This window comes from Myxocyprinus asiaticus, chromosome 23 (genome assembly GCF_019703515.2).
Source record: "Myxocyprinus asiaticus isolate MX2 ecotype Aquarium Trade chromosome 23, UBuf_Myxa_2, whole genome shotgun sequence".
NCBI classification, from domain to species: domain Eukaryota; kingdom Metazoa; phylum Chordata; class Actinopteri; order Cypriniformes; family Catostomidae; genus Myxocyprinus; species Myxocyprinus asiaticus.
Window position 1 is genome coordinate 47,192,699 of NC_059366.1, and position 11,346 is coordinate 47,204,044.

At 38.3% G+C, this 11,346-nt stretch overlaps 2 protein-coding genes across 7 annotated transcripts in view; one reads left to right on the forward strand and one right to left on the reverse strand.

Moving 5' to 3' along the window:
• Positions 1–1,628, reverse strand: part of LOC127414371 (kinesin light chain 1-like) — a 62,440-nt gene extending 60,812 nt beyond the window's left edge. For 3 of the 6 annotated variants that reach the window (XM_051652356.1, XM_051652354.1, XM_051652359.1), the window contains exons 1-2: positions 1,528–1,552; positions 1,377–1,435 (exon numbers count right to left, since the gene is read on the reverse strand). The gene's annotated coding sequence lies outside the window, so the exon portion shown is untranslated. Of the gene's footprint in view, positions 1–1,376; positions 1,436–1,527 lie in introns of all 6 variants that reach the window. The other 3 variants (XM_051652357.1, XM_051652358.1, XM_051652355.1) reach the window with 3 other exon arrangements.
• Positions 1,629–3,579: 1,951 nt separating this feature from the next.
• On the forward strand, positions 3,580–8,222 carry mrpl2 (mitochondrial ribosomal protein L2). Its single transcript, XM_051652397.1, has 7 exons — positions 3,580–3,712; positions 4,813–4,897; positions 4,970–5,159; positions 5,244–5,385; positions 7,254–7,480; positions 7,577–7,650; positions 7,863–8,222. Exons 2-7 carry the CDS (start codon positions 4,820–4,822, stop codon positions 8,073–8,075), a joined length of 924 nt encoding a protein of 307 aa, XP_051508357.1. The 5' UTR covers positions 3,580–3,712; positions 4,813–4,819; the 3' UTR covers positions 8,076–8,222.
• Positions 8,223–11,346: the final 3,124 nt, after the last annotated feature.

Sequence of the window (11,346 nt, forward strand, 5' to 3'; positions counted from 1 at the left end):
TGTGTGTGAGTGTCTGTGTGAGTGAGTGTCTGTGTATGAGTGAGTGAGTGAGTGTCTGTGTGTGTGTAGTGAGTGTCTGTGTGAGTGAGTGTCTGTGTATGAGTGAGTGAGTGAGTGTCTGTGTGTGTGTGTGTGTGTGTGTGTGTGTGTGTGTGAGTGTGAGTGAGTGTGAGAGTGCATGTGAGAGTGTGTGTGTGTGTGTGTGTGTGTGTGTGTGTGTGAGTGCGTGAGAGTGTGTGTGTGTGAGAGAATGTGTGAGTGTGAGAGTGCATGTGAGAGTGTGTGTGTGTGAGTGAATGTGTGAGTGAGTGAATGTGAGTGAGTGTGTGTGTGTGTGTGAGTGCGAGTGTGTGAGTGTGTGTGTGAGTGCGAGTGTGTGAGAGAGTGCATGTGAGAGTGTGTGTGTGTGTGAGTGAATGTGTGAGTGAGTGAATGTGAGAATGTGTGTGTGTGTGTGAGTGCGAGTGTGTGAGTGCGAGTGTGTGAGAGAATGTGTGAGTGTGAGAGAATGTGTGAGTGAGTGAATGTTTGAGTGAGTGAATGTGAGAATGTGTGTGTGAGTGCGTGTGTGAGTGCGAGTGTGTGAGTGTGAAAGAATGTGTGAGTGTGTATAGAGGGTGTGGTGATGATGTCAGAAAGACAGCTGTAGATCCAGAGAACACACACACTGAACAAACACTCTGCAGTGTGTAATGCATGTATGCACAGTGAGACATTTACAGACAGTGAAAACACTCTCACAACTGAAGCTGCCGCTGGACACAAATACAGTTTCCCAACATAAACATCAACAAAGACCTCAGAAACAGAACTGTATGATAACAGAGACTGTCTATACTCTCATCAGATCCGTCACGAGACAGAATGAACCTACAGAAATGAAAGTCAATTATAAGAGAGGAAGTTATATTTGGCTCTGATTTTCTCTCTGAATCACCTACATTCACGTTAATGATGTTTATATCAAGATCTCACACAGAATCTATACCTGTCAGTCAGGACACAACAGTTTACAGTGCACACAAAAACTTACATATTTAACAAACAGCAACGCAGGGAAACATACAAGCCTGAGAAATCTCTTTGCTTACATCAGAAATAATATACGTCTGATATAATTAGAACTCTCATCATGCTTATTATGACAGTCCTTGATATAACTGTCTGAAATACTGTCATAATAATATTCATATAATAATAATCATATATGGATAATAATCAATTATTAGGCTGGGTCTCAAAACCTAGTGAGCTGCCACCTACACAGCATTTTAAATGCAGTCTAGACAGACAGCACATTTGAGAGTATAAATATGATATTTTGTGACTGTAATGATAATAAATGTAGTATATGTAGACAAAACACTCGGTTTTACCTCAGAAACACACACAGATGTGAGCGGCAGATTCACTCATGAACAGTCTCTGAAACGCGCTTTATGAATAAACACACTAACAGTAAACATATAAAAACACAAATAATACATAAACATTAATAAGGCTTAATCAAAAAGAGAGATTTCACACCTGCAGCGTCTCTTTTGTCAGGATTCACTCGCGCCCCTGTCGACGTGGTACTGCGCATGCGCACAATCACAGACGCGTCGGTAAAATTACGTCATGCTCCAGGAGGCGTTTCCTTAAAGGGGCGTGGCTCATTATAACTAATATTCAATAAACCTTCAAAAACAACAAATACGTCATCTGAATATTCCAAATAAATTTATTATTATTATTATTATTATTATTATTATTATTATTTTATTTATTTATGCGGAGTTCAGTAATAATATCAAGGAAAATGTTTGGTTGTTTTTTTCATTATAGGCTCTGCACGCTTACATGCAAAGATGTTTTGAAAACTTCAAAAACAAGAATCTTAATAAAGTGTTACACCAATAGATGCTTTTAGGTGAACCTGATATAAATATATATTTGAATGGTCATGTGATTGGAAAAGAAAAATAATATCTTATGTAATTTAAAATATTATTATAAAATAGTTGTTTTTTTCTTATTTATTTTTTATGTTATATTTTTGTTATATTTAAAACCATCATGTTTTAGACAATGAAGATCATTTCTCTTGTTCTACTTTTAATAGTAACAACTAAAGTTTTTTGTGCAACTGCATTTATTTAGGTGTGGCATGACTGCTGTCCGGACTGAGCATGTAAAGGTGGAAAAGTAATACTGAGCCCTTCAACACAAAACTGTAGATGTGTGGCTTCAGTGACTGCTTTTATATGGTGTAGGATGGAGATATTGACTGTAAACTGCTTGTTACTGTGGGACAAATAAATGCAGTTCTCCATAAGAGAGACTCACGAGCATCAATCTTCACGGGCAATTTGGAGAATGTCAAACACAAACATTAGTTATATTAGTTAAAAAGCCACAGCCACCTCATATAACTCATATAACAGCTGGAAAGATGGGAATCTAATCTGTCTAAGCAGGATATATTTAATTATATAGGTTATTAAACAGTGAAAACATCCAACTCAATTCAGTTTTTTAATTAAATTTCAACCACTGAATCAGCACGCCTGTTACATAAACAAAAACTAAAACTATTTTACTGTAAAGAGGAAGCATGTTCGGGATGAAATATATTCTCATGGGAAATAAATAGAAACATTTATTAATTTAGCAGTCATAGTGCAATATATATATATATATATGAAGAGGGGCTGTTTTTAGAGAATGTATGAAATAAATCTGATATCATTCTTACTGAAGTAATTTTGTCATTTAATGTAAAGTACTAAATCAAATATTCTAGATAATTATGCATTGTCACAATTTAGTTGAATAATTGAATAACTGAATAATGACAGACAAATCTCAGTCAAAGGGATTCATCTGTAAGTTAAACTTATTCTACGAATTATATATTGTATAGGGTTATTAATATATACATGTTTAGACACCCATATTTTTTATTGAAGGGATGTCATAATAGCAATGAATTCAGATTTAATAATTCTACTCAAACAGGCTTTATAATATTTAATGAATAGTGAAGATGTTTGGAATGTGCATCTAATGCATGGAATTCTTCAACAATAAACACATAAATTATAATAAAGTAATGAATAGTAATGCCAGCAACAACATGCCACTGGAGGCCTTCTGTCCCAATTCTGAGTGGAGCATCTTACCCCAAGGGTCTAACTTTACCTTTTCACTTAAATAAATAAATACATATTTTTTACTCCACAAATATAAATATATTACTGTTAAAATAAATAAACATAATAACTTCATATTTCCAACATAATAGAATGTCACAGATCAGTATTCTCTAATGACATAAAATGGGACCAATAAACCTCAAAACCGTTCTCACAAATGTTGATGATCACACGACATATCAAGAGGGGCATAGCCATTTAATAAATGTGTTGAGATGAGATGTTATCCTCCCCTCACAATAATAAACACAATTTACTATGGTTAATGAAAAGGAATAAAATGCACTGTATGTTCACGCTTTTAAGTCACATGTAACATGTAAACATATATCTAAGTTAAGTTATAATGGTTCTTGGATTAATTTCGCACCTGTAGGTGTCAGTGTGCGCTCACAAACCTGTCAGCTCTGCGTCATCATGAGGAAGCGTGTGACGTCATCACAGCGCGACACTATGGCATGCTAGCGTGATACTTGTGAAGGGCATTTATATTCAAATTTATATACATAATCACGGTAAGTAATCAATGTGTGTGTTCTCTGGAAGAAAGAGATTTAAAAACACAGTGATTGAGAGAAGAGAGTGTCTGTTGAGACTGAAGTGTATATGCTGTTATCAGTTATTTCAGATCGAACGATGTGTGTGTGTTTGTGTCAATGTGTGTTCGTTTGTGTTTGAGTGTGTCTGTACGTTTGTGAGTTTGTGTCTGTGTGTTTGTGAGTGTGTCTGTGTGTGTTTGCATGTATTTGTCCGCGTGTGCGTTTGTGTGTGTCTGTGTGTGTTTGTGTTTGCATGTATTTGCCTGTGTGTGCGTTTTTGTGTGTTTGTGAGTGCCTGTGTGTGCATGAGTGTGTTTGTGCGTGTCTGTCTGTGTGTTTGTGTCTGTCTGTGTGTGCGTGTTTGAGAGAGTGGGTGTTTGTGAGTGTGTGTGTATACATAAAGTTGGATAAGCTACAATCTGTGTGATGCAGTGACTGTTATGTCAATTAAATTATGTAAATTATGACAATTATCAAATCTGTAAGAGATATGATTTATTGAAGATTGTTGAGAGTTTAGCATTATTTTGGTGGCCTTCCATTGTGACTTTAAATGAAATGACTGAAACTTGTATGACAAGCTGAATACTAAAATACTAATTCTTAGTATCAGGAATAGAATTTCTGCTAGTAAAAGTGCCCATTTTGATATCAGTAATTACATTGTTACTAGTGCAAATATCCATTCCTGATCTCAAAAATGCTCATTTTGTAATTTGTAATGTAACTGTATTTCAGCATGTTAGGTTTGGTATTTCAGATATCTGGAAATGGATTTGTAATATCAATAAACGTAAAAGTTTTTTTCTAGTTACAATCACGTCACAGATGTCAGAAATGAACATAGTCACTTGTAAAAAACAAACTACTGATATCAGAAATTAGCATTTTTACTAGTGCAAATATAATTACTGATATAAAGAATTAGCATTTAAACTAATGAAAATTGAATTATAGATATCAAGAAATTAATTTTCACTGGTTAAAATGCTAACCCTGCGAATGATTAAAAGTCAGTTGTGCTTGCCCATAAATGTGCACTTTACTTACACGTGTCATTGTGATGTGTGTGTTAGTGTGAGGATGTCTGTGAATCTTCTCTCCTGTGCTCTGAGGTCTCTGTCTCTCTGTAAGGTGGGCTCTCGTCCCGTACCGTCTCAGGTGAGATCTTCATAAACAACAAGCACATTAATGAAATAACATCAGCTGATCTAATGATGTTTTCCCCATCAGATAGTGAGCAGCTCTGTTCTTCAGGCCAGTTCAGGTGCACCTGCAAACATCTTCAGCAGCTCACTGACAGCATGGAGAGGATTCATCACGAGCACGTCACTACAGCAGAACCGCAGTCTGTGGAAACAGAGAGAGAAATACACCGTCCGACCAATCGGCATGAAGAAGACCGGAGGGAGAGATTACACAGGTGCAGACTGAAGGTCTGAGACTGAACATGAAATCAGTCAAATCTATTTCATGTCTTAATACATGTTTCTGTTGTGTACTGCAGGTAAGATCATCAGGCACGGGATTGGTGGAGGACACAAGCAGCGCTATCGAATGATCGACTTCCAGCGGCTGCGATATGAAGCAGGAAATGAGGATCAGCCCATCGTTGAGAAGGTCGTAGAAGTGAGATACGATCCATGCAGGTCAGTAGCAGGATTTACATCAGGCACTAAAAACAAAATGTTTTTAGTAGAAACTGTTCCGGTGTTCCACTGCCTCCTTTCCAAATGGCAAACGCTTAGAATGAAATTAAAGAACAGTTGATAACTTTCTTTTAAATAAAAAATGCCAGTAGTCTGCTAAGGGTGGATGATATGTAGTTGCAGTGTTACCAGACACACGGAAAATAAAGGACATTCCTCAACCAAAATAAGTGAAAATAAGCAATGAATTTTTTCCCATGTGGAGGAATTATCAGCATAGAAATCATAACAAGCAAAGTATACAGTAGCCTAAATAAAATAACATCTTTTCAATAAAATATTAAATATATCCCCACAAATATTTCATCTAAAATCAATTAATAGCCTAAACTTCTCTCTCCTGCATGCATGCAGACACTGCGTGGGTACTTTTGGATTAAACGGCATCTTGTGCAGGCCGCCCAATTATTTCATTTCAATTATTTGCTTTAATTACAGATCTGCTTCTCAGTCAAAACCCAGCAGCATCATATCTAACAATAATTCAGTGCAGATGGAGAAATGTACTTCTAATAATGTTTTCCTTGTATCTGGATTAATCGTGCATGTACAGTATATTAAGTTATTATAAATAGTGTCTTAAAGTTTTCAGTATGTCACAGAAGACTTCATCCACATCGACGTGCATTAAGGCAAAGAAATGTGTGATGCAGCAGTTTAATTCAGAATCAAAGCACATGATCATCATGTTCAACTAAAAAGAGAGAAGACTCATTTTTGGGGCAACAGGAAGTAGTGTAATTCTGAACATTTACTGTGATAAACCATTCAGTCTTTGTTTTCCTGAATGAAATTAACTGGTTATTAACCGATTACCAACATTTAAAAATACAGTTTTCACTCCGGAACGATTGAAAGGGACTTCATTCCGTTTTTTGGGTTCGTTCTGCAAAACAAATTTATTGTGGTTCTTTGGAATGTTTTCAGTCTCTGGATTCCATCTATGTATTTTTATACAAATTTTGAGATATTGCATAAAAAATACTGGATGGAAACACCAAGATGCTAATAATAATAATAATAAAAAAAATGTGCATGCAACACAATATATATATATATATATTAAGTTTTATGCACAGTCTTTATGTGGAAGCTTTTTCTATAAAACCTTTTTATTTGCATAATTAAGCACGTAATCTACGATGAAGACATATTAACTGAATATATTTCTATGACATGAGGTTCGTCAGAGCATTTTGAATCTCAAGTCATTTAATACATTTAATAAAAGAGCCACAGTGGCTTCAACTTGCATTTTTATTGCAGATTTTGCCCTCTGAAACAGATGGGATGGATACGCTGATTTATTCACAGTGATTCTGCACATAAATTAAATGGAAACATGACTTGTGGAGTGATTTAAAACACACTTTTTCACATTTCCAAACAGCCCTTATTATTTATTTTGAGTCTTTCAAATTTTAAAAGAACAAGAAAGCTAGGAAGACTGTCATTGCTTAATGAATCTGATTTACACCGATCAGCCACAACATTAACAGCACCTGCCTAATATTGTGTAGGTCCCCCTCGTGCTGTCAACACAGCTCCAACCCTCATCTCAGAACAGCATTCAGAGATGATATTCTTCTCAGCACAATTGTACAGAGTGGTTATCTGAGGGGGTCCTACACAATATTAGGCAGGTGCTTTTAATGTTGTGGCTGATCGGTGTATGTTTGTGATACCCTTATATTTCAGTTTTAGATTTAGTTTGTGTTGACAGTCTGTGGATGTTGTGAATGTCCCATAAAACATTTTTTGCATCGTTGCTGTGAGTCTCTCAGCCGTCTGTGTTTGTCTCCGATCAGATCGGCAGACATCGCTCTGGTCGCTGGTGGAAGTCGTAAGCGCTGGATCATCGCTACAGAGAACATGGAAGCTGGCGATCTGATCAAGACGTCTGGTGTGATCGGACGCATCGCAGTCTTAGCCAATGAGGGAGACTCTTATCCGCTGGGCTCGCTTCCTGTCGGGACACTGGTCAATAATTTAGAGCTTTATCCTGGAAAAGGAGCTCAGTATATCCGTGCCGCAGGTACAGATACTGACAGCACATTTGATTTGTACAGGAAATCCTGATTCAACAATAGAATTAGAGCAAGTTTGTTATTATAAATCATTTGCTTTTTAGGCACTTGTGGAGTTTTGCTTCGTAAAGTAAACGGCACGGCTATTATTCAGCTCCCTTCTAAACATCAGATTCAGGTAAGAGAACATCTGCTTTTGTGTTTAGCGATGTTTTTTAATTGCTATATGAACATCTATCTTCAGTTGATCTGATCTGAAGTGTTCAGCACTAAACACTGGTGTAAATGGAGCGCAAAATGTTTTGAGATCACTGAAATAACATTCAGAGTTGGTCAGAATAATTTAACCGCATCGCATCTGTCATGTTTAACGGTGAGTTTTCTTCCCAGGTTTTGGAGACGTGTGTGGCAACGGTCGGCCGAGTGTCAAACATCGATCACAACAAGCGCATCATCGGTAAGGCGGGTCGGAACCGCTGGTTGGGCATCAGACCATCGAGTGGACTGTGGAAGAGGAAGGGCGGGTGGGCGGGACGCAAGATCAGACCTCTGCCGCCCATGAAGAGCTTCATCAACCTACCATCTGTCGCTTCCAAACCATGATGACATCACTGATCACCTGATACAAGCATCAACAGTGTGGACTTTTGTGTACGTTGATATGAGGAGCGTTGTGGTCATGTGATCTGTAAATAACGAACTCTGATAAGTGACATCATCAAAATAAAATAAATGAAACCATCTGCACAACATCTGCTCGTGTCGTCAGTTAGATTGGACAGATCTGTTGTTTAACCCTTTAGGCTTTCAGGGTGTTTTTAAAGATTTCCTGTTTCAGTGGCATACCCAAAATTAAAGGCTTATAACTCTACCAAAAAATAAATAAAAAAAGGTTAAAGTGTTTGGTATCATTTTAAAGATATACAGGTAGATTGATAAATTCTGAGACTCTCCACCAAAGACACTGCTGAAAAGTCACATAAAAATTAACTTTTATTTTTCTGGCTTGACGTACCTAAATAAGGTGGCTCTGAAAAACTGCTTTTGTTCTATTCCCACTCATGTCACCTGTAACTGAGTAACATTTTGTGTTGATACAACAAATCAAAAGTTGTGGCATTTATCCTAGTATCCAAAAACATCTCCATGTGTCCAAAAGCCACTCCAAACGAATAAAACATAATAATTGTACATAAAAACTAATTACACATGCAAACACAACAATGACTAAAGGTTTGTATAACATGCAGACATGATTTTAGTAATGAGATTTCACAGAATGAGTTTCATTCTGTGTCATTTGAGTCACCATTGAGTCTGTGTCATGTACTTGGCGCCATCTCCTGGTGGTCATATGTAATTGCAAGGAATGGTCACATGACTCTCTGCCCAAATATGGAGGATTATCACCATTGGTTGGGGCAATCTCAACCTAATCTGATTGGTTTAGCGTTCCATGAAGCTGCAGCATTTCCGATAACGTGTTTTTAGCCAGCTGCTGTGTGCACATTGCGCTACATGTCAATTATCTAATGATCCATGCATCCTTTGTGTGTACTTTAATCGGTGCCTCTAAGTAATGGTATGTGATATGACATGCTCTTATAAGTTATAAGCGAAAATGCAGCATATAAGCAACACCTGCTTACATGTACAGTATGTCAAAGACATAATTATCTATTACTCGCTATACTTTTGTCTGAGTAAAACAAATAGGCTGGTTGTATTCTACTCTTTGAGAGCTTTCCAACAGCATATGACACATGGCTATTTGATCAGTTTGTACATATTATTGTAATCCGTAAAAACATCAGTGCAAAATTGTTAATAAATTACACCGTTTTTTTTTTTTTTTGTTCCTGGGTAGTGTGTTATTTCCTCATTGCTTTTGCCTCAAAAGTATAGAAAATGGCTATTATTCCCCACAAACTTTGCTTTTGTGACCAGGACAGTGATATTTTGAAATTTACCTATTTTCCAGAACATTCCAGATAGATTCAGTGCTGAGTAAACTTGGAGTAACTTCTAGAACTTTCCAGTAATATAAATAGTAGTATAGATACAGGGGCCTTAAGCCCACCAGTTCAGTTTAGTTCCAGCTGTCTAAGTGGATACATATCTGCATTTTTCTGAGATGGCATCAAGAGGCTGCAAGCATCCTGCAGACGCATTTTGCTATGTCTGCGGCCAATTTATCAAGACGAGTGAAAAAGAACTCTGTGGAAGCATCTGCTAAGATGTGTGAGGCCTACAAGGCATATTTCGACATGCCTGTCGGGGATCAAGACAAACCCTGGGCACCTCATTTCACCTGCGAGCACTTATTGAAAAAATTTATCATATCTGAAAAAAGTTGTGAGAATCTCTTACACATTAGTCATGGGTGAAATAAATGTATTTTTGTAGGATGGTACAGAGGGGAAATGAGAGCCATGAAGTTCACTATCCCAAGAATTTGACCACTCAAGCAACTGCTACTTCTGCATGGTGGACCCTTCCAAACATCGGACTGGCAAGAATGCACCTGCTATCACGTATCCGGACCTTCCTTCATCCATCGCCCCGGTGCCACACTGCCATGAGCTCCCCGTACCCACACGTCCGGAGAGAGAGCAGCCCTCTTTAGTCAGAGAGCGAGGAAGACGTTGTAGATCCAGATGACAATTTCAGAGGTGGAGCTGAGGAGAGAAACCCATACTACCCCAACCAAAAAGACCTCAACGACTTGATTAGAGATCTTGGTCTCACCAAGTCCAATGCCGAGCTTTTGACATCTAGGCTCAAGCAGTGGAACTTGTTGGATGAAAGTGTGCAAGTCGCAGATCAGAGGAAGCATCACCAACCTTTTTCCAGCTTCTTCACCCGTTAAGATGGGCTCTGCTTCTGCCACAATGTGACCAGTCTATTTGAGGCAATCGGAATCGCCTGTAACCAGAATGAGTGGCGCCTCTTCATTGACAGCTCATCCAGGAGCCTCAAAGCCGTGCTGCTCCATAATGGTAACAAGTACCCGTCTCTTCCCCTGGCTCACTCGGTGCACCTCAAGGAGGATTACAACAGCATCAAGGATGCCTTGACGTACGATGAGTACGGCTGGGAGGCAGGGGCGGAGCCAGGAGTTTTCCACAGGGGTGGCCTGGCAGGGGCCAGCGATCAGTCTATAGTGGCACAGAAATTTCAGGCAGCATTTCCATATCATTGGGTGGGGGGAACAGAGAGGTGTGGCGGCCTTGGTGTGCACACATGTTAAGACCCCTGTGTGTTGCGGTTGTACAGAGACAGTTCCACCTCTAAAAACTAAATTGTGCCCAAGACAAAAAATGACCAACACGGCAGTTGTGAGTGGGGTGGCCAATGGGGTGGCCAGGCTTCGGTCCATGTTGGCCACGGCCACCCCTGGCCACCCCCTAGCTCCACCACTACTGGGAGGTCAAAGGAGACTTAAAAATGGTGGCATTTACCAAGTTTCCCTGCTATCTTTGCCTTTGCTTTTGTATTACTTTAGTATAAATACATGTTAATTTGGATTCATATGTTGTTGACTTTATGAGAACGAAAAGACCGTTTTCTCATTGGAAATAGGTACATTTCAAAATATCACTGTCCTGGTCTCAAAAGCAAAGTTTGTGGGGAATAATAGCCATTTTCTATACTTTTGAGGCATAAGCAATTAGAAAATAACACTTACTACCCAGGAACAAAAATGGTGTTACATAGTGTTTTCAAAACGGAACACTTACCTGCAAATTTCAAAGCACATGTTCAGTTTTGGTCACAATGCCAACATGCATTGCAAAGTAAAGCTTTCAAACGATACCTATTTTCTGTTGGTCAAGTCTATTAATATTTTTATTTATTTGTTTCTCGGCGGGTC

What these genes read in the sequence shown, in the direction of transcription:
- mrpl2 (XM_051652397.1), top strand. Translation starts at nt 4,820, where the DNA reads ATGTCTGTGAATCTTCTCTCCTGTGCTCTGAGGTCTCTGTCTCTCTGT. An exon ending in CGGAGGGAGAGATTACACAG is followed by an intron (nt 5,160 to 5,243) that starts GTGCAGACTGAA and finishes TGTGTACTGCAG; the next exon opens with GTAAGATCATCAGGCACGGG. An exon ending in GTGAGATACGATCCATGCAG is followed by an intron (nt 5,386 to 7,253) that starts GTCAGTAGCAGG and finishes GTCTCCGATCAG; the next exon opens with ATCGGCAGACATCGCTCTGG.